The 24263-nt window shown below is 39.6% G+C and overlaps 1 protein-coding gene across 3 annotated transcripts in view; it reads left to right on the top strand.

Annotated features, from left to right (window-relative positions):
* dhrsx (dehydrogenase/reductase (SDR family) X-linked) overlaps window positions 1-23297 on the top strand; it is a 44203-nt gene extending 20906 nt beyond the window's left edge. For 2 of the 3 annotated variants that reach the window (XM_056389485.1, XM_056389482.1), the window contains exons 3-7: window positions 3541-3609; window positions 13894-13995; window positions 14703-14910; window positions 16731-16938; window positions 18871-23297. In XM_056389485.1, coding sequence (XP_056245460.1) covers window positions 3541-3609; window positions 13894-13995; window positions 14703-14910; window positions 16731-16938; window positions 18871-19047 — 764 coding nt within the window. In that variant the 3' untranslated portion in view covers window positions 19048-23297. The remainder of the gene's footprint in view (window positions 1-3540; window positions 3610-13893; window positions 13996-14702; window positions 14911-16730; window positions 16939-18870) is intronic. The other variant, XM_056389484.1, reaches the window with a different exon arrangement.
* Window positions 23298-24263: the final 966 nt, after the last annotated feature.

The raw sequence follows: 24263 nt of genomic DNA on the forward strand, positions 1-24263 counted from the left end.
TTTCAGACTCTGCAAATGCTGTCAAATACCAGAGATGGATATTAACCAGTGCGCAATTGAGCTTTAAATCTTTTTGAGCAGGTTCTGATGGAAAGTCAATATTTTTAGATCATGAAACTAAGATTATTCTGTTTTGGAAAATGTAATCTTTGCTGCAGCAAAAACACCAGTAAATCCTACCATGAAAAAGAATAGAAAAAATAAGAAAATGTAAAATTTGAGACTTTACTAAAATAGCAAATGTGTGCAGTATGATTGTCTTTTTTTCTTGTGTAATTCTGTTAATCTTTTACACACATTTGCTTGAACATGATAAGCTTTATTTTTCAAACAAACATGGACAGAACAGTCATTGTGGACTTAACTACCATGACTGATGCAACAAGAACATGAAGCACCTTGATGCATCAGCTTTGTCATGGTTTAAAAAAGTCGAAGCAATACTGCGTGTATTAATTTGTAATTCGGATATCTTAAAGAAATCAACATTTACAGATTTCTTCTCTCCTTCTGTTTCCTAATCAGTGCCGACCTCTTACATTTCATGAGATCATTTATGAAGGCCACTGGCCATGACAGAAACTGTTTAGTAACCTTTTAATAGCTGAATGCATTAGTTCATTGCTCTACTCTGAAAAGTGCCATTAAATTAGGTTTTCCATTAAATAACACTTTGTGATATGTGGGATTGATAAATTGGACTCTCGAAGGAGTCTTTGTTTTCTGAATATTGACATTATTGCATTTGCTGAAGTGGAAGAGAAAGTCTCTGGAGGCCAAATTGGTTACATGAGACTTGAAATTTACCAGTGAACTATCAGTCATGCTGCTGTGATGATTGTTTTCCAGTCTCATTAACCAAGAATTGTGCAGGTTTACCTTGGGAAATGTACTTATCCATTTATGCCAATAAGCAAGGGCTTGTAAGTGGTGAGAAATGACCTTCTTGTAGCACTGTCGCACGGAAAGACTGGGCAGCAGGGCACACAATAACAGGAGCCTGTATTTAATATGAGATTTCTCTACCACACACCTGATCCTTTTTCTTTCTTTTGAAAAATTGTAAAAAAAGAAAATTAAAAAAAAAACTGCATTTTACACCCAAAGGCATCGGTTTTGGTCTGCTAAATCTGAATCACGACTAGCTGACAATCTTAAGTTTGCATACTTATTATCTGCATGGTCCGATCATTCAATTAATGATTAGTAAATCTGCATTAGCATATCAAAATATGCTAGTTTGCCTTTAAAACTGATGCATAGCTTGAACTTGAACCAATTTTAAATCTCATTTTCATGTTTTACATTAACATTAATTCGAAGATAAAGGAGTTAAAGGAATATTTCAACATTTTGGTAAGTTTGCTGATTTGCTTTCAATACTAGTCATGGCTACACGTTATGTACAGCTCATCATAAACACTGGAGGCAAAGGAGATCAGGAGTACCCCTACCAACAGCTCTTATGATGAGTAATTAACACAGTGTATCTCATTTCTGAGTAACCAATACTTGCCGACCAATTGCTAACTACAATATGCAGCTAAGTGCAGTGACTGAGTGCACCATCTCAACATGTTGTTGTCACAGTGAAGTTGCCAGGTTTGGTACCATCGCGCCTGTGAAAACTTTTGCATCTCACCTGCACATTTTGTCACCGCGTTGTTGTAAAGAGAGCAAGTAAGCATATTTCAGAAAATGTTGAACTAAAGTATGTACAGTATCTTACAACTTTCTTTGTCATGCTCAGTTTATCCATTTGTTCAGCTGCAGCAAGATTACTTAAGTGAAATAATTAGGTTACATTTTCAACTCCCAGCCCAAAATATTTAGTAGGCAAATTATTTCCTCAGGGCATAGTTTTAATCAGTGTCTATTTTAATGGAGAGCTTTGACCGAAATTAGTTGTGCAAAAATGTGTATTTAATGATATGCAGCGTTCTCATTGACTATTGGTCCATGAGCAGAGAATCCAATTGAAGAGCAGCTATTTGTGTAAAAAAAAAACAACAAAAAACAAAAAAAAAACTGTATTTGTGTGCAGGATCAGTGTGTGTCTATCCTGAATGTGTGTGTGTTTGTGTTACCCTTGTGACACGTCATCCTGAAGAGACACATCTTTCAGCCCAGCCTGAACCGCAGTGCATCAGGGTAAATGATGCTGTGCCCTTGAAAAGGCCTGCGTGATAATCCAAGATTAGTGTCTCTGTGTGTTGGTGTGTGCAGAGAGGAAATGAGAGTGTGCGCGAAGGCTATTTGTGTTTATGAGTTTGGGTATAAAGAGAGTTTGCACGTGTGTGTGTGTGTGTGTGTGTGTAGTCATTCGTTGTGTTAGTAGCAAGTCCTCACATTTGAGAAGTGGGAACCAGCTAACATTCAACTAATGTTTTATGGATTGACAAATCATTTAATTGACTGATTGTCAGCTCTAATTCATAGGCAGTGAGGGTAACATTTTATCTGTATCTCTATGTTTTTGATATAGTGTGTGTGTGTGTGTGTGTTTGTGTGTGTGTTTGTGTGTCCCGACATGCGTACATGTAACTAACTGTTTTGGAATGGTTCTTTTGAAAATGAGGGTCTGTAAATTAGACACAGTCTCTCTGTCTTCTTTCTTATATTTTTTCCTTCTGCTTGTAATTTCGTTCGTCCCTCTTTAATAGAAGCAGAGTTCATTTGTATGCAGACATTCTCTGTAAACAGTCCTGAGTCAGAGAGTCATTGACTGCATCTTTCACCAGGGCATCTGCTCATGTTGAAAATATTAAAATATCTAATATACTGTATCTAATGTTCAAGTAACACATTTTTGTGAAGTTTCGCAAACACTATTATTTAACATCACAGCCACACATTAGGTATTGTTAAGATTTTATCAATACAAATCACTCATTGATTTGTGAAGCTAGCTCACTTGCTTGTCTCCCTTCACTGGATCGTCTTACTTTGATGCATATTTGGTGTAGTAGATATTGTCTACTTCTTGTCAATACGTGCTATTTTGAGTTGTATCTGAGTACTATGTGAATGCTCTGGTGATCTCCTTATAAGACGAAAATACTAACAACAAGGACTATGTTGATTCACAACCGGTTTATCTCTGGACGCCAGGTCAAAACAGGACGACCAAGGTCTGCTCTCACTTTTGGATTGCTGGCATCGTAGTGTCACTTAGCAGCAGCTGTGAACTGTTGTTGGATTACTTTTTATTTTAGATCTTATACATATTTTATGGTATAATTAACTGTGCTTTTAAAGTACTGTGCATTCTTTGAAACGGGTTGCAAACAAGCTCTTCACTGAAGCAGAAGGATTTACTCAAAATCTTTGTTAACATTCATAAATGTTCCTCAAGGGCTAAACGGTTGAATTAGGAACTCTTTTCATTTGAAGGACCCTTCTTGGAAAGATGTTTTTATAAGATGAAAGAACACAGGACTGACTAAAGATAGGAAAAACAGTATTATTATTTTTTTTAAGCCTCTAAGGACTTGTCAGACATTGTATTAATCTGCGTGTGTGTGTGTCCTTCTCCTTCAGCTGGGAGGGATGAGCAGGAGGGTCTGGCAGCCGTCAGAAGGATCTGTGAAGAGTACAAAGAGGCCAAAGGTAACATTGCGAACATGTCTATGAACACATGCACAACCGCACACAGACACACAAATGCTTGTGCACGCATGCACTTGTTTTAGTATGCCACTGTTTGAAGATAAAGGGCAGAGCTGCAGCAGTGTGTCCCTGGGGCTTGTTTTTACAGTCTTTACCAGACACACACTCATAATTGCACACTTGCAGGTACACACACACACAAACACAGACAGATCTTCCATGCTGAGCATACAATGTCAGGAGTGTTGTTGACGCACTGTGAGGAAGAGGAGGGATACAAGGGGGACGACTATGAGAAGAAGGTGAGGAGATAAGTCAACCAAAATGTGAGAGGGTTGGGGGAGAGACATTGTCATGAAAGGAGGCAGAGGGGGTAGGAGAACTTGACAAATGGCCAAATATTGGAAAATAAAAAATGAAAAAAGAAAGAGGAGGTGGATGGAGAATGGAGGTGCAGAGGAAGTGATGGAGATGAGAATGAGACGAATGATAGCAACGAAGAGATTTATTATTCCATTGACTAAAGCACACGGTGTTCTCTGTAACTCCTGTGTTGAGAAATTGATTCGACTGACCTTCACAACACCATAAATTCCACCATAGTCTCATGACTAAGAAGCCTCATAAGTCATCCGTTTCTGTATCAAATGGCCTTGAGTCTTAACCATGTTGCCGGGAGCATCAGCATCAGTAGCTGTTTACTTCATAGGATGTTTAGAGATTTAGACCAATTCAAAAATTTGATAATTGGTTGTTCAGAAAGGCAAACTGAAATTTATTTTGTCTTTACCTTTTTTTTTCTTTTTTTTTTTTAAAGAAAATATGAACTATATGATCTGTATGAACTGCAGGTCAGGAAAGCCCTGAAATCTTAAAAACAGTGATTTGAGTTTCCGCAATAAAAAGTCTTAAATTTGATTCATCAAATTCTTAAATCTTTTCTCTTGCATGCTGTAGGCAGTAATGTTAGTTAAAAAATATTTTTAGATAGGACTGCAGCCTGTTGGGAGATGTTATACACCTATAAAATATACGTGGGATTGTTGTGACAGTGGATTATGCGTGCAGGAGGCTTTTTCAATCAATTTTTTTATGGAATTTCAGTCAGCGTCTTCAGACCTACCATAAACACTGACACTTCTGCCACAGTAGCTGGGAAGGTCATTGTCTCGGTGTATCCATCCATTTTATGCCCTTTATCCAGGTCCTGGTTGCATTATTAAATTAATTATATTGTAAGGAATTATTGTTATGTACTGAAAAAATTTAAATTAAAAATTAAATTGAATATATTATTAATAAGAGCAGATACATATTTGTAGGGACAGTGTCAAAGAAAATTGCAAGAACCATTGTGCTGAAGCATTTGTTTTCCACTTGTACAATGGGAGCTAGTTAGCCAAGCTTGAGAATGTTGTTAGCCCTCATATGTAAAAGTCTTTACTTTTGTGCATGTTATTTTAAGCCAGTGTGTGCTATTGGCAGGCTCCTGTACACTCACTGCTCTGTGTCTTACATTACTGACAGGAGGGTGTCTAGCTAGCTATGTCTTTCTTTCACTGTCCAAACTCCAACAGGCAACACATGCTCTAAGTTTGTTTCAGCCAATGCAGTTGCCTGTTCAAAATTGTTAATATTTAATAACAGATGGTGCAGTGTTTGAAACCCATTACTGAAATCAAAAGACATTTTAGAGACAGGAGGGGGTTTAAAACATTGCTATTGTTTGTTAGTCCAATTTGTAAGCACACAACTTGACCAGGATCATCTGATCTGTGCCTGTTAGACTGTTGGAAATAAATTATTTTTGTTCCTTGCCACCTGGATATTTCACTAATTAAATGACAGTACCAACACCAGCACCGTAGAACCGTAAAACAATCAATACATGTATCACTGTCCCTGTAGAAAACAACTACAATTAGCTCTCAAGCGAAATAAATCCTGTTCAAATCACAAACATCAGTTCTATGGAAAGCCGGGAGTTAATTTTCACTTTCATTTTCATTTTTTTACTAATTGAAAATGAGTAAGTTGTCTTTTCACCAGAGGAAGGTGTTCATTAACTTAACCATCAAATTTTGCTTTACTGAATTAGAAAAGTGAAAAAAGGGAAATTTCAAGGTAATTTTGTTGCCTTTTATGTAAACATGGAATTATATATTAAAAAGTCATTTAAAAAGAGCGTGTGACCATATGACTGCTTACCTAAATTTGACTTCATACGGAAGGGGTGCCACTTATTTTATTTTATACATAGTTTAATTGAATACATGTCTGGTCAACACCACTGAAAAAAACACTGATCATCAGAAAATAGCAAACCCTCTGATACTGTATATTTTAGTCCTTCACAGTACTTCATAAGTTCTCATTGGTGCAGCTGCATACAGGTTATGTATGATATTAAATGTACCGCTGCCAGTTGGGAAGCAAGCTGTGGTTTGTCTTGCTTGGCCCTGCAGTAGAAAGCAGCAGAAAGCCGGCTGGCTGGGTCTCTGCTTGTGTGTAAGTGGCTGTCAGGTACAGAGACAGCGGCCATGTAGCTGGTGTCATTGAAGTCGATTTCCCTGGACGGGGCCGTGGTGGAATTGATTACTTCTTTTGTAATTGGCAGGCACTGAGGCATAGGGGACAAGAGGGGTGTCTGTAGCCAGATGCTTGTGCACTGAATGAGAATGTGTGGATGTGTGGATGTGTGTGTGTTTGTGTGTGTGTGTGTGTGTGTGTGTGTGTGTGTGTGTGTGTGTGTGTGTGTGTGTGTGTGTGTGTGTGTGTGTGTGTGTATTTGAGTGCGACAGTAATGGATTCTCATTAGTATGTGAGGCAGGAGCTTTAAACATCTCTGTCCAAACCCCCTTTGGCACCCTTCCTAGTGTTTGCACATTTGTCTGTTATGTGAAATGCGAGAAAGCTCATAATTTACATGTAGTGTATAGGCTGCAGAGGTAATTGTCGAAGTGGGGACTTGTGGACAATTGTCGAAGTCCTTGAGGAGATTTCAAGATGTCACCAGTGGCAAAGAATTTTCTCTCACTACAAAGTATCCTAATATATTTTATGGAATAGAAAGGGTAGACTGTTCATTTGAGTCACTTTGAACACAATTAAAGGAAAAATCTGCTATTTTCAGCGTCCCTAACCCTAACCCTATTCTCAAATTGTGATTATGCTAATTTTGAACTCACCACCTTCGCCAACGTATATCAGGGCAAGCAGATGATGCAGATGATGTGCCACCTAAAGCTTTCCAAGTAAAATCCAGAGACTTGATATACCTGAACATGGTTATATATAAATATAGTAAATATATAGTAAAAAAAACCTGTCAGTTTCTGTCAGATCTGAATATACCCACGAGCTTTGTGTGTTTGTGCTGTTGTACAGTTGTGGACACATGTATGTATATCTATAAACTCTAGTTCTTTATAAATATGTAAAGGTGTGTTTGGTCCTATTATGCTGCAGTGTATTGTCCAGTCTAACAAAGGTACTGTCCCTAGAAAACCTCAAGTACAATCCTGTGGAAATATGCTAATGACTTTAGACTGCAAGTGGGCTTTAGCCAATGAGGCTTAAACTATTTTACTTTAAATTATGAACACACACACACACAAACACACACACACACACACACACACACACACACACACACACACACACACACACACACACACACACACACACACACACACACCAGATACAGGGTATTTCTGTATTTTTGCCACAGGCAGCGCTGTCTGTCCACTAACTTTAGTCACGGTGCACTTGAAAGTAACACTTTCTGCCTCTAACCATAGGCCTACATTAACAGTGTGAAGCAAGGGAACCTGTGTGTTTGTGTATGTGTGTTTGTCTGCCTAACACACATTAAATTACCTCTCAGCTTAGGTAACCCAGCTGCTCCCTTCTCATAAAAACTGCCGTTATTTTACCAAAACTCTTTCACTCCAATTAACATTTTTTAGTCACCTTTGTTTTTACTTAGTTCAGTAATTAAAGTAATCAAACCAGATGTTGAAATATTTGTTTAAAGACAAATATGTCTTTGTCCAAAAAGGAGTATGATATTGTATGCATTTCTGAAAAGCTGCAGTATTGGAAATGGAAGTGCTTGCGTGTACAAGGCATGCATGTGAGTGTTTATTTGTATTAGGGCTATTTGTGTGTGTAAGACAGACTTACAATATACACAGGTTAGAATTGACAGTTTTCTTGACTTGGGTTAGTATCATCCTATTAACACTACAAGCTGAAGCTGTCTGGGGCACCAGCCAGCCTCCTTTCTCCCATCTCAGCTGAATAAAAAAGTCTGTGGAGGAGCTCATACTGGCACAATGCCCAGACCTAATATTCTTGGATATCACTGTGTTGTTTATCAGACAGCTCAAAGTGAAACTATTTATACTTTCTTGTCCGGGTCTCATAAGAGGAGGTTTCAGAGGGGTTTCAGAGGGGACTGCTCATTCATCCTTTTGTATTTTCACTCTTTTTTTTTAGACAATATTGTTGCCAGGGAGGGAGAGGAAGTGAGACACTGCAGTGGGATGTGATCCAAAATGTTAGAAGGATTCAGAAAAAACCTATTACTCAACAATCATCTTATACTGTGTTGTATTTTGAGCAAAAATTAATAGAATTGATCATCCAAACGTTTCTGAAGATGTTTGCCCACATTAAAACTACCTATTTGTTGTCCAAACAGTCATGGAACTGTGACAGTAAAGCATTTGCCGAAAATGAACTGCATATCAAGGTGTTAACTGTCAGTTTTAAAGCATGTGAGGAATGCAAGATCACAGGCCTTTTGGCAAGCATAAGAGAAATTCAATGTGTTTACCAGCGATGCATTTTAATATCAGATTTAGGTGTAATCCAGCTTAATCATATCTACTGTAGTGACAATGAGGACACAAGATGCATGTTAAAGCCAGGTGGAAAGAGGGGATTTATGGTGAGAGAAGCAGGCAGTGATCCCTCATAATTTTTTTTTTTATTAAATTGCTCTTTTAAAGTTATTTGTTTTTGCAAAGAAACACCAGTTAGAGCAGAGGATGCTTTGGCATGAAGGCAAGAAATTGAACTCTTGTACTATTTGTTGTAAATATTAAAGGATGAGCATCAGCCGACTTATATACAGTATTAGTTACCTGCTTTTTAAGAAGAGACCTGTTCTCACATTTGTTCGGATATTCCAAGCAGGCGGTGTTGAAAGCGTGGCAGTGCAGCAGAGCATGTAAAAGTAAGATTTTCATGGACGTTTCTGAAGCTTAACCGGTATTGCATTTTTACCTTTCACAAATTTTAATCACAAGTGGACCAAACTTGATGAAAAGTAATAAAAGTTTTCTCAACTTGAAACTTTATTTATGTAAGAAAGTAGCACAAGATGTTACAGTTAACTTTCTGAACCATTATCCCAGTTGCAATATTTACTTTAAAAAAAAAAAATGTGAAAAAGAAGTGACTCTCTGTAGTATTAGTGTTACAATTCATAATGAAGCTTAGAAAAATTGGGTCCACTCCAATCCACTGAGTTCTTGAAGTTATTGTCTTGATTGAACTAATTAACAGTAATAGTGTTTTTGTATTCTATGTTAGACCTGTTTCACATCTTACTTCTGTTAAAAGTCGGGTAAACTCCAGAAGTTGAGTATAAACTGTTACCAAAGGATTGGATTGGGCTTTTAAGAAGAAATTCTTTAAGGTTTAGCTGCTCTAAAGGCAGAAATAATCTCACCAGCTTTACTAGTGCATAACCTTTGACCTATCAACAGAGTAAATGGAACCAGTGAAAGGTGCCTCTTTTGCTACTGTAGTGGCACTACTGAACTACTGTTGTGCACTGATGTGGCAGGAACCATTTATAATCAGATTTAGTGTTCAAAATTACAGATGCGGTTGTGTAACACTCTTGCGTCTGTTTGTCCATCCACATGGGACACAAAGAGCAAGTGGTTGAAATGCAAAGACAGAGCTCTGTTTACAGCAGTAGAAGTGGAAAGAGGAAAAGGAAGATGATGGTGTGAAAGCCCCGAAGCAGAGTTGGTCATAGCATCTCTTCCATGAAACTGTCCTTTGACTTTTGCCCCCTTCAAGACTTCAGTCATAAATGTGACATGGTGCATTCAAGTGTCTTTGTTTTAATACCAAAAAGCAGACTGTTGCAAAAACCCAATGTTTTGTAGGCAATAGTCGAGTACTATGGACAAACAACAACAAATATGGCACTGCAGATATTTTGATTTGTCATATTAAGAAAAGCACAGGTGTAAATAATAAAATTAACTATGGCTCCGTGTTGCATTAAACCATGACAGCGACACTGAATAAATATAATTCAGCCATCATTCATATTTTTATTTACACCTTTTCCGTTCCTGCTGTGATATGTCAAAATGTTTTCAGTGAAAAGGACTTATTTTGCATCATTTTCTGAAATGTAACTGTCTCTTGTTGAACATTTAAGATTGGGAGTGGGGTTTAATTTATTTTATCAGATCTGCATAAAGTATTAAAACTACTTATTAAACCCGGATCCCTTTGAGGCAACAAATCCTCCACTCCATAAATGCAAGTCGGTCGTTGTTCTTACCCTCTGATACGACCCATAGGAGTGTCTCCTGAAATAGTGCCCCTATGGCGGCATGCGTAACAGACCTCAGTTGTCATGGTTACCATAATAAACACGTACTCGTGGTTACTAATAACGGTAATGGCTTGGTTAGGTTTAGGCATAAAAACTGCTTGGTTAGGGTTGGGAAAAGATCATGGTTTGTGTTGAAATAAGTGCTTCCTCAACATCAGACGATCTTTGTTGTCATGGTTACAATAATAACCACAAAAGATCATGGATAGTAGACACAATATAAGCTACTGGTTTCACATGGGAATCGAACATCGATCTCCTGTGTCATATTCCTGTGTGTTGTTGACCCATCTCTCTACCACAGCCTCCTCCTCACACGGACTTTGTCGCTCTATATCCTACGCCACGCCAGTTTTCCCTTTGCTCCTGTCATAATTACTACGAGCACTAGATGTCATTTAACAACAAAAACGAATGAGAAAAAACTATGAGCCATAATAAGCTGCTGAACAAACGATCTGTCTGCTCATTTTTCACAGGAAGACAGTCTCCTTTGAGGCCTTTCTGTGGCAGCTTTTGACATGGGTTGTTGTGGAAAAAAAGGACAAAGACATTTTTAAAACATCAAATAATTGCAATTGTTGAGTGGTTTTTACATTGCAATTGAGTAGTCATCCTCTCCCTCATCTGTTTCTTTAACAGGAATATGCCATAAGATCTCTCACTGGATCTCTAAAGTTAGACCCAGTGCCCCACTAACCATCTCAGTGTGTAGCCATATAGTTTGTCAGTTTAGATAACTGTGGCAATGTCATTGTAGCTTGGCGTGATCGTACATTAGTAGTAGTAAAATAGGTTTGTAAGACATTTAGAATAGTAGAGTGGAAATATATAATTAAATCCATAACAAATACAATTTAGTTGCATATGAATCAACCTAATTTCAAACTACAATAAGATGACTTTAATGGTTGTTGACATTGCTTTGTGCTACCTAAAAGTACCACATCAGTGTCTTAGAAAATGTATCAAGGTTCCATGTTTTATTAAACCAAAGAGCCACACTCGTTTTACTGTAACATTAACTCAGAATTGATTGAAATAATAATAATTACCAATAATTAAAGTATTCATTTAATTTATCTTCCACATTTAGTAAGTTAACATGCAGCTCAAATGAAAATTAATGATGAATTTGAAAAAGAGATCCAATGGATCTTAAACAGCAAGCATGTCTCCAAAGGCAGGTCCTGTCATCAGTTTCAAAAAATTCCTCTGTAACAAAAACACAGTCAGTGTGTGTTTGCCTATTGAATTTAGGAAGCCGAGCTTTGTAGAAGATCCTGGGGTCTTAATACTGGGCTGGTGGCAGCAGGCCCACACCCGATCGATGGCATTTCACTCCCAGTGGGCCTTCTAGATATGACTGGCCTATCTGACAGGGCCCAACACACACACACACACACACACACACACACACACACACACACACACACACACACACACACACACACACACACACACACACACACACACACACACACACACACACACACAGCACCTGTTTTCAGGGTAATGCGCATGTGCACACCTGCACAATTTGCTCACTGGTACTATCCAGATGCGCGCGTGCTAACACACACACACACGCACGCACACACACACACACATACATTGAGACAAACTTGTGCTTATGGTCATTGAAATGCGCGCACCTACTCTCTGCTATCTTTCTGTTCCTTTCTCCTCTAATCTTTCCTTCTCTCACACTCGCGCGCACACACGCGCACACGCGCACACACACACACACAACACACACACACACACACACACACACACACACACACACACACAAATACTCAGCAGGAGGTGAGTGGCATGGCTTGGAGATAAGGCTGATATCAGACCTTCATCAGGGACGGCTGTACTCTCATCTGTCACGGCTGCCTTTTTCTCTATCAGTTCCATCAACTCTTCTTCCCCCTGCTCCCTCTCAGTCTTCTTCCTGTCCTTGTCCATTATATTTGACCCTCTACAGGCTCACTTGAGTCATTGGGAGGAACAAGATATTATTTTCTTGATGTTTGAAAGACATGGTCTTCTTTCTGTAAATGCCAGTGCACTTGTGTTGTAGTACTTTGGCAGTAGCTGTTTAAAGATTTGTCAAATACTAAAAAAGTCATTCAAAGCCCAACAGGAACCCACAATATTTTTTTTTTAACTTTCCCATCTCCAAGTGTTAGTAAATGAAATCAAACCCTGCAATGCGCATGCAGTGGAGGATGGTGGGTGGAGGTACAAATTAAAACATTTCTGGAAGAGATGAGATTTCAATTTAGTGCTGAAGATTAGAAGTGACTCTGCAGTACTGTGTGAATTGGGAAGGTCATTCTACCAACAGAGAGCCTGTAATGAAAAGAGAAATGAGCATTCTTGCTTTTATTTATTGCAATAGTCAATAAAGGAGAAGACGATGCAAAAAACAAAACAAAACAGGGAAAGACTAAAAACTAGATCCAAATACAAAGCTCTAGACCCAGCTGGAAAATATCTACAAAAGAGACATTGTGAATTTCAATATCAAAATTCTGCTATCAATCTAATACATTTGTAACATTATATCCCACCAGAAGAGGTCACCTGCAATCTAAGCACCCACCATTTGCTGATGAGCCTGGGAGGTTGGGGGGGGGGGCACGTGTCTAATGTGGGGCAAAAGACATCAAGATTGAAACTGTCAAGAGGAGTAATGACCTGTGTTGAGGTGTGTGATTAAGGAATGTAATGCTGTGTGTGCATTCTGAGTTGACAATCCGCTAAGCGCCTCATAATAGCATCCAGCACTGGCTAGTTACAGCTGCTAAGATATGATTTGATTTACTAAAATAAGTTTGCTATGATTTTCTTGACTGAACAATAATGGTGTATAAAAGAGAATTAGCAAGTTAAAGGTTCCTGTCCATTCTTCACTCTAAATGTTTCTAAACCAGTCTCAAGTTTTCTGAGAGTATTCTCTCTGAATTTTGGAAATATATGTCCCTAAATGTTAAATAAACTGGAAATAGATTGGCTATAGAAAGTAGTTTGGACTCGATGTCAAACTGGATGTGAATGTTCTCACGTCCAAACAGAATCAAACTGTCACAATCATGGTGCCAGAGTACAAGAACAACTTAGACCGACTCTATAAAAATGTAGTAAGAGGATTTCTCAGTGCATTGTCTTTTGCCTCGACAAGTTTTACAAGAGTAGTGCTGGTTTAATATTATCATTCTTTAGTGTGCTAAGCAGATGTCCTCACAAGAAATCTGTGTCTGTCCAACTTTCTAAGTATCGTCAGTTTTCACCATCCCCAAAGTGCATGCACACATACACACACACACTTACTCTGAAGAGTCACTTTCACGCTCTGATGTTACCAGCTCTTGGGCATAGCTTTTCTACCTATGTCTTATCATACATTAGACCTGATATAACGGTGTGTTAAGCTTTGATGGAGTTCAGGAAGAAGTATTAAGTGTGATATAATGTACTGGAGCAACAGAAGCGTAATGCTGCCAGCAAGAAGCCACCAAGCCTGCTGTAAGAGGTGATTAATACACTCTTTGATGTCTTACCACTAAAATGGCTAGCAGAAATAATCCGTTTACAATGGCTATGATGTGTGTGTGTGTGTGTGTGTGTGTCCATTCTAGTGGAGTTCAATATACTGGACCTAGCCTCTTTGCAGTCTGTCCGTCAGTTTGTCCAAAGCTTCAAGGAGCGGGACCTGCCGCTAAACATCCTGGTAAATAATGGTGAGTGATGGAAATATAATGTTCTAGCCATATGTGGGCTGTGTACTGTAACTCATTAATTTGGGCAGTTGTTCCCAATCTTTTACGTAGGAGTAAACTGACACCATCTGTCCGGTTCCAAATAATGTGTTTTAATCAAGTTTGTATTTGTATGACTACCACTTGGACTAGCAGAGGCTGCATGTTTCAACCATTTTTCCCATTATTTTTTTCTATTTCAGCTTCTATGCTTGGCTGCATACTAGTTTTCATGCACTCTCATTGACAGTATGTATTGTTCAGGATGCAGATGTGATCTGTCTCCTTACTGATGAGCCAGCCACTGTCATTGCCAATACCATCAGTAAACACAGCCCACAGGAAAACAATACAAGGACAAAGTCTTCCTAAAGCCAGCTGGAGAAAAAGAATAGTAATTAATAAAATAATCTTTCAGCCGTCCTCTGTATGAAAGCAACATGCCAGTTAAAGTTCCTGTAAGAATGTGCCATAAAGAACACACACCATGAACTCTCTGCTGAACACTGCAGACACATAGGGACCCTTAGGAATTCACTGATTTATTGCTGTTCGTAATTATAAGGACTATCAGAGAATTTAGATAGAAGTGTTAAAGTTAATATGCACCGTGTTTGAAAAGCATGCACACTTCAAAAGCTGAAATGTATTTTAGTGTTAACTGCTTCTGTGTGCGTTTGTGTGTCAAGCGGGCGTCATGCTGGTTCCTGAGGGCCGTACTGAAGATGGATTTGAGCAGCACTTTGGGGTGAACTACTTAGGCCACTTCCTGTTGACCTGGCTACTCCTGGATGCACTGAAGGATTCTGGGAAATGTGGTCACTTCTCTCGTGTGGTCAATGTCTCCTCCTCTGCCCACTGCATTGGCAAGATCAGACTAAATGATTTAAATAGCTGGTAGGTTCAACCATACACACACATAAACACACACACACACACACACACACACACACACACACACACACACTGATATGCAAACATTACATTTAAATATTGAGTGAATGGTTTACTGCAAATAATAAATGATGAAAATCAGTACAGAAATACAAAAATTAAAAATGACCTGCTTGTTAGATGTGCAAACATTCAAAACAAGAAAAACTAATTCTTGCACTTAACTCTAATGCTTGCTGGTTGTTAGCCATTAGTAATGTCTAGCATCATTTAGCAGTCACAACCATATCTAATGTTGTATTACATATCTGCCCATTTACATAACAAGCTATGTTAAGGAAACACTTATTCAGCCCTGCTGTGTTGTTTTATTTGGAAGAACATTTGAAGTACAAACCTGTCACACTCACCTGCACGCTCTCTCTATGCTGGACTCGCCAACACAAGAGTCTCAGTTTCTGCTGGCAACTGTTGGCTCCAGTTGGCCCAGTATCATGCCAGCCCGCAGCGCTGCTGTCCAGAAGTATTAGCAGTCTAAACATCTTCATTGTGTTGTTTCATTGCCATAGTGGTGGGCTATGGTGCAGTGTGCCTAGACTCTCAGGACATGTTACAAAATCTTAACTAGCCTTTAATATCCCAATCCAATACAAAATCCCTTCAATCCAATATGCTGGCATGGCTGTAGTGATGCCCTCTAGGATTTTTGGAAGAGGACAGAACAAACAAGACTCATTATATTTTACACTCGCACCAACTGTTACCTAAAATAAAATACCTAATAAAATTGAACATCATTATCCTGAAGTGAATTTAATACTCAGACAGTCTCGTTTTGCAGACGTGTGTATCATTGGGACAAGCTTTACACACAGTATATCAGTATACTATTATAATATTACAAGTCTGTGCGACAACAATTTAAGCAATAATCAACAAAACGCACACACAAAGAGCAGATATACAAAAAGAAATGCATTGTATCCATCACTGTTAGACAGATGTCAGAAGTGCAGATACTTAACTTTCCAGAAGATGGCGTACATTGGCATGTCTCTGTCCACAGGCCTAAACTGCTGCTGCTCTTACTTACATTGCTGATAGGTGGCGCAGGCTGCAGCACCACTGAAAAGCCAGGCACAAAACACACATCAGAAATATTTTATGTTATATTATGAGAAGTGTAAAGAATTTTTCAGTTCATTATGAAACTGTGGTGGGAGAAATTTAGTCCAGGTACTGAATGACAAACACTGTGGCACATTTACCAGGTAGTAAGAGAAGAAGAATGCTCTGCAGAGCAAGAAACATCCATGAAACGTGGCCATGTGCAATGTGCCACCTGACTTATCCAAGCATCTGAAGTGCACTTTAAGCACACAGTGTATAGGTGTTGTGCACCCGCCTATGTAGGTACATATTACTCTCTTGGTAATGTGCCCTTAAAATAACAGTGAAATACTTTGCCTTGACTTCAGACCAGGTTTTTGATGGTGTTTCACTTTGCACCTGTGAGTCACTGTGCAAACTTGACTATTGAATGGTAAATGAGCCACAGTCGTCCCCATTGAACCTTAGGATGCAGAGAGGTCTTGTTTAGTTTCAGTGTAAGACGAACTTATCCGTCTGAACAAGAACACTTTCTTCTTCCATGAGAATATAGATATACTATCTTTTGTGGAAACAATTGATTTGAATGAACTGAAGAAGAAAACTGAGCCAGAAGTTTACCTGCCTGTTATCATTGTTGTATTTGAACAGAGGCACATTTCATTGTTTTTATTTAAAGGTCTGACCTTGTTTCTTGCTTCCTCTCTCTTCAGCCAGTGTTATTCAGCCCATGCTGCTTATTGTCACAGTAAGCTGGCCCAGCTGTTATTTAGCTCCCATCTCCACCAGGAGCTGCAGCATGGAGGTTCCCCAGTGAGTTCATGTGCTGTGGATCCTGGCATGGTGGATACAGCTCTGTACCGCCACCTCTGGATGCCCCTCCGTCTGGCACACAGCACTGTTGCTCACCTCCTTTTGAGGGTAAAAAACACATCAGGATGACATAAATCAAGTTTGATTTACTCTCATATTAAAAAAAAAAAAAACTGTCATTAACTTTGAAGCCTACATCATTTGCTTTCCTGGAAAGAAACTGCTGCTGTCACTGTTCAGTTTTGCTCAAGGTACCACAGTGACCTGAAACATCAAACTCGACTGCAGATAATGTTCAGAATTTTATTAAACAAGATGAAACACAGACACTCATTCATACGCACACAAATACACACAGTCTATCCACATCGCTGAAAATGGAAGTGCTACTAAAAATCAAAGCAGGCTCTTCACTGTGTGTTAGATTTTAAAACATTTCTTGCATAGCTTAAAGTGGTGGCCGCAGGCTGTTGTTAATGTCCCTGGCATTTAATGGAAGGAGACGTGTGAGCGTGTTTGAGCCCAAAACTGCAATTGTCACAGGCATTTGCCTCAGAGCACAACCTGTGGGATGATTCTGCCCCACATACGCAAACACATAAATCACAAGCTCATGCATGTAATCATTAACACACACACACGCACGCACAAACACACACAAACCGATTCTCTCAGTGAAAGAAGATGGATAAAGATAAAAATGAAAGAGAGAGAGAGAGAGAGAGAGAGAGAGAGAGAGAGAGAGAGAGAGAGAGAGAGAGAGAGAGAGAACAGACCAAGCAATGTTCAGGGAGGTGGAAAAGAAACAAAACAATCCAATCATGAATAAAAATAAACCAAAATACTCTAAACTAAACTAAAAAACTCTCAACCCTCAAACAGTAGTTTAAACTTTTGGTGTCCAAGTAATGTTTTCAGTGAAATGAAATGTACCCCTCAGGTTGTGCTAAAAAGACTAGTATGAAAAATAAGGATTAGAAAAAGAAGAAATATGATGATAAAAAAAGTGAGGCGCAAGTGAGGTCGTGTTGAAGAAAATCTTTCATTTTATCTGAATATGATGTGTTCACATGCAGCATTTTTACCTGAACAGACTGAGTTTTAGACAGAAAATAAGGTAAATGCAAGGCACTTAGTATTCTGACGCTCTTTAAAACATCAATGAAACCTGCAGCACCTTTGGGAAACATGACACAATCAATATTCGTAGGAAGTCGTCATTATTATTAGCGAATATTGTTTAAAAAAATGCAGTGTCCTTGGCGAGCAGAGCAGTGAAATCAGATACAACAGAGCAAGAAGCAAGCCAAAATGAGTGGCTTGTTGTCATGGAAACATTTTTTAATATATATTTTAGTTTTTTCTCTTCACAGAAAGTGTTCTAGGAAGCATCTTTCCGAGCTACAGTATAACCCCTCCATTTATGAACAGACCTCTAAACTACAGACAACAAAATGAATATTAAAGCACAAGCTGTGTTTGCTTGTATTGTCAAAAATGCAGCTCTGCAAGCAAAATAATTCATTCAGAACAATTAAAATTCATGTTGGGAAATACAGTCGAGTACTACGGCACACAGTGACAAACACATACACACACGCACTATTTCACACACAAGTATGCCAGTGTACTGTTGATGCTCTCAGGATGTGATCCCCTCTCTGCTCTGAAACCTGCTCCTGGTCTCACAGCTGACACTGAGATCATTGTTAAAAAGCATCAACACTAACACTCAGGCACATGCACACTTATGCATGCAGACACACACACACAGACGCATACCCTGAGCCTTCTTTTCACTGACACTAACGTACAATGACATCAGTCCTCCTCTGGCATTCTCTCACACTCACTCACTCACACACACACGCACGCACGCACACACACACGGTCTTTGTTTTTGCAGTGATAACTTGTTGTTGAACTTGTCATCCTGCAGTCACTCCAAATCCTTTTGATGTTTATGTATTTTTGGTATGCAATGATTTTTTTTAAATTTAGATGTGTGTGTGTATGTGTGTTCGCATGTATTGTCCACAGACTCCTGCAGAGGGGGCTGCCACAGTGCTGTATGCTGCCCTATCACCGGCCCTGGAGGGGGAGTTTGGAGGAGGCTACTGGGCCAATGGGTGCAGGGAGATGACAACACCGCCGACCTTTGACCCCCAGCTTCAGCTGAGTCTATGGGAGACCAGCCTCCAGTTACTAGGCCTGTAGTAGCATCGGACTAAAGGACGACCAACAGGACTCCACCCTGAAGAAAAAATCAGATACAGACCCTGAACTCGGGCCAGCCAGCCAGCCAGCCACCTTCCTTCTCCTCCTCCCTTTTTTCTCAGTATTTGTTCTGTTCATACCTCACATCGAGGTGTTTGTAGCGCTTTATGTTGACAGTGTCACAATCCACCGCTGGACTGTGATTGGTTATTTGGCAAGAAAAGACCTCCTTTTGGTTCCAGACCCGCCAAAAAAGGGCTACTGGTCATGGAAGACATTTTTTTTGTTTTTCACTGTGAGACAGCAAACATACGTACGCGTACAAACACACTCTAGGGTTACATTGATACATGAGTCTACTGTCATATATGCTGGGCAGATGCCGACATCAGTTGACAATTTTTCGATCGTAGCTAACCTCAGATGTCTAGCCAGAGAAATCATTTCACAGTGTTGTATTCAAAAACCTGCTATGGCACCTCCTCCACTCTGCCTTAATGTCACTAGTCTGGCTTTCAATAAAGAGTTTCACTGTCCACAGTAAACTAAATGCTCTTTCAGAGGCTTTTCCATACAAATATAAAATTCAAGGTATGGAAATAGGCTGAATTTTGGCACAGCATACTGGCTGTAAAATCACGTCGGTCAAACCCTAGCACATGCTCTCTCTCTCTCACACACACACACACACGCACACACACACACACACATTCATGCACCATGACAATGATCGGTCTCCAAATCTGAACCCGCCTTGCTGTGGCGGGGGAATGTGATGTCATGACTTTGCTTTGACACATCACAGTGATTTCCCAGCTTGTCTTGCCATCCCGGCCGTTTTACTGGGAGCTCCTTGTTCTTTTGGTACGTTCTTGTGCTTTTGCTGGTTACTACTGTACTGAATCCTCATGTTAACTGCTGGTTGTAGTTGTATGATAAGCTGTGTTTAAAAAAAAAAAAAAAAAAAAAAAAAAAAAGGTGAATTCTGCTGTTCTCATGAAGATGCTGGGAAAACGTTATCAACTCCTCCATCCTCCATCTCTCTCTACCGCTCTAAAATCCAACAAAAGACACTCCTTTGGACTGATGTAGGGATTTGGGAAGACACTGAAAAAAAGAAGAGATCCCATGTAAAAGTAGGGCCAAATGTAGAGCGATTCCCCTCTATAGACTGGAGGGTGATGGGACATTTGTTTTCGTTCTGGGGAATTTTCTTGCTGTTGACATTTTCTGAAGCCAGGATTTCCAGACGTTTCTGTTTGCTTTTGTCTGCTCAGAAACAAAAAGGGAAGGATGGGGAACCAACCTCCTCTTCAATCTGTCCCGGTTTTCCTTTGTGATCTGTGTTAATCGGTTTTACTGTGCCTGTGATACGTGTGTGTGTGTGTGTGTGTGTGTGTGTGTGTGTGTGTGCGTGTGTGTGTGCGTGTGTGTGTGTGTGTGCTTTATTACGCATGAGTTAAGAATTAACTCTTGCTATAGACCCAATTCATGTTAATGGATAGCACAACAATGGCCAGTCCAGGAGGAAGAGCGACGGACAGGAGAGAGAGGGAAAGCACTTTTTTTTTTCAGCATTCAATCTGTGATTGGTTCCTCATTGCTGCTGCTGCTGGTGGTGCTGCTTCCTCATTTGGCGCTGCTCCCAGTGCATTGTGGGATTGAGATTTCCCAGTGGTGAGAATCAAACTCCATCTGCTAAACTGACACACACTCACTCTCAAACATTGGAAGCAGTACATCCAGGCACAGGCTTATCTAAACAAGCATACAGCAAACAAACACGTCTGTCTCTCATTCAGGAAAATACTCTCATACACGCACACATACACACAGCCATAACGCCATCGCCACTGTGATTAACCATTTTAGCTGTGAAGATTAAAAGTTTTATCTCAAATTGACAAGTTTTGGCTAAAAGTCCTTCCCCACATGCTCTCCCATAGCTGTATGTGTATATTGTTGCTTTGAATACTGCCACTGAGCATCCAGCATTCGTTATTATCTGCCGTATGTGAAGCAATAGTATCACTGTGGTACTGTACCTAATTCAGCCAGTAGCGCAGAGCCAGACATTCAGACTAGGAAAAGAGTCCAAGACTGTGAAAGTGTATAAATGGAAAAGAAACCAGCTTCAGGTTACTCATATATCAGGAATTCTAAATTTCTTTGTCTACATGTAGACATGGGTTAGACATTGAAGACATTAATGTGCACTGTTTTAAATAGTTGAATTTATTTAGCTGTATTAAAAAATATATATATATGCCAGTTCAGGAGCTGGATCCTCTGAAGGATGCAGTCCACATAAGTCTGGTCCTCAGAAGACCTGAATTGGTCTTGACTGAAAGACCTTGGCTGAGGTGAGGCGTGTATGTTTGTTTGGTTTTCAGGCACTTAAGTATTATCTAGCAATCTATAAGTCGGAACTTGGTAATCATGATATCAACTCTCATATGACGACATAAAGGCAGAATAACTCTAGGAAAACACATTACAGCTTGGGTTGGCTGTGATTGGCTTCCATTATAAAGTGACTGAAATGTTTCCAATCAGGCCCGTGTATTTGAAGTGGAAAACAAAAAAATTTGATTGAGGGGAGCTGATTCTACTCGACCAATCAAGGATCAGTGTGTTGAGGACTTTAATTCGGTTAAATAAATTCAGTTCAGCCTTTAATGTCACTGGATTATGTTGACAAAATATCGCAATCCAGAACCTCACTGTATTTGAAAAGGAAATCCAGTTGGAATAAAATGGGATGTTTGAAATTCAACTTTAAAGCAAAGATTTCCTGAATTTGGTTTTTTTTTTTATAGTGTAGCAGTTAAGTGGAAAATGACTCTAAATGCCAGCAATACTCCTCAGTTTTCAAGTATTTTTTTCTTCTACTTAGTGTTGGAAACAAAGTGTTAATTGCCTCAGTGCTTCCTTGTTTGACTGTGTGGTTCCTCGAGGCTACTGTACTGACGAAACAACAGAACAACAGACAACTAAACCTGGTCCCAGTGAAACAAATGTGCTCCCTTCACACAAATGAAAACACCAGCTTACCACTCAGCAGCGCTCATTTAAAAAAGGACAAGGCTACAGTATGAGCTACATCCTGTCTAAGAGCTAGCGTGTTTTTCACAGTCCAGCGGCTACAGTAGATGTATCAAAACCTGAGAGGGAGAACGTCTGAGCACAAGATTTTCCAAAGATGAGGTGAGGCGGAGTGTGGAGGTCTGTCTTGGTGTTCTTGTTGTGTCAGTGTGCAGAGGGGGCTGCTAAATTATCAATGATTACCTTGTTATATATTTAGCATACTCCTGAAGCGTTCTACACAGACAGGACAACACAGTGAACTTTCTGAACTTGAGTTGAAAGTATAGAAAAAGAGCAAAAACAGCTCAAGTAACTGTCTGTGATATTGTCTGTATGTGATTTACTCGTATATGATCATTTTAAAGTGTTGTCACCGCTGGACGTGGACCAGTGGAGCTGTATGTAGACTGAAAATGCTCTAATAGCCATTATTCTGACTGACCTGGGATTACATTTATATTAAATGTTCTGGTCCCAAGTTCTGCAAATCCTAAATGTGTATATGTATAGGAAGAGATAATAAAGATGTATACAGGGGGTAACCAGATGAACTGAGTCTTTACTCTGGTGGCAGGACCAGCTCCAACACATGCAGACATTTTTCTGTCCTATCACATTTAGGCTAATGCATATACCTGTATAACATTTTCTCATTTGGTTTGAGTGAGACTTTTCACTTGAGTCCCTGCGGGCTGCAAATAAAGGACGTTCCCACCTCAAATCCAGTGTAAACATTCAGTCCATCTGGGCCCCTGAGGATTCATGAAACGTGCAAAATGTTTTATTTTTGTCATTATTTTGTTGTTGTAGGAATACACATTTTATTGCTTTTGCTGTGCCTATGAAGAAAATCTCCCTCATATATGTGTAACTGTGAATTTTCCATGTAGAAATGAGCTTGTAGAAACTGTGATACTGTCTTGTCCTGTGCATTGCTGTAAGTTTTTTCTTCTCTTTGGAGTGAAGGGAATGGAGATGAGGAGTGTGGATGCGTGTGTGTGTGTGTGCATGTGTGCGTGTGTGTGCGCGTGTGTATGTGTGTGTGTATGTGTCTAGATTAGGGAGTTCATGTCCATGTTTTTTGTCGATGGTTGTGACATTCCAGCAGCAGCCACCACCTTTTCTATTATCCAAAGCCTCTCAATAAACATATCATTGTGCCACTCTTGTTCACTGTCCTTTGCACTGTGCGAGTGAGAAACTGTCAGTCCGATGACGCTCAGCATGAGACAGCGAGCCTCGAGCACATTCTGAACTTTTGAGATATTCTCAGATCCATCAGTGAAACTCGCGCACACACATACGCAGAAACACACATTTACTAGGCCACTAGGATTAACTCGAACACATTTTTCCTCTAATTAAACATCAGATTTTGTCCACTTAGTACTCAAGTATCCCACCCCTGATACCTTTAAATAGTCTTATATTATTAAATCCATTTGGCAGGCACTTGTGACCAAAGCAACCTACATTTTTGTCCTGTCATACATCAGGTGTAAATGGAGTTCAGTGTCTTGCTCAAAAAGGACTTTTTCTATGAGCTGAGCTGAGCTATGGTTGACCCAATTTATCAGAGGAGTTTTGTTTTCTATCTGATTGATCATTTTCTAAGCCTCACACCCAGAATTACTGTTGCTCTGCTTGCCAAGTTTTCTATTCTAGCACATCTTATATACCGTTTACATTGTAATGTCCTTGATTTCAGACACTTGCCACAGTAGGTGTCTCTGTGACCACATTTTTCTGATGACAAGCACACACAGACGCACAAGGTGAAAACATTACCAGCCATGCTGCCATGGCTTGTAAAGAGCTTATATTATGCAACAACTGATTTGACGAGATAAACTAAACACTGCACCTTTATCTGCTTTACACTACACACAGAGCACACATGGTCGTCTTCAGATGGTTTAAACTTTGTTGTCACTGACAAGAAGACAGCAATGGGTAGCACCTTCAAAGATTTCATGGATGTGTGTCTTGAAGACTGTGTCCTGCCTGTCACCCGGCATGCTTGTGTTTATAATAAAAACTCCACCAGATAAAACTCTCATACCCCGGGTTGTTTGGATCTGCAGTTTTTTTGCAGGTCAGAATAGATTATTAGCAGTTATAACCTCAGC

This window comes from Seriola aureovittata, chromosome 11, assembly GCF_021018895.1.
Source record: "Seriola aureovittata isolate HTS-2021-v1 ecotype China chromosome 11, ASM2101889v1, whole genome shotgun sequence".
NCBI classification, from domain to species: domain Eukaryota; kingdom Metazoa; phylum Chordata; class Actinopteri; order Carangiformes; family Carangidae; genus Seriola; species Seriola aureovittata.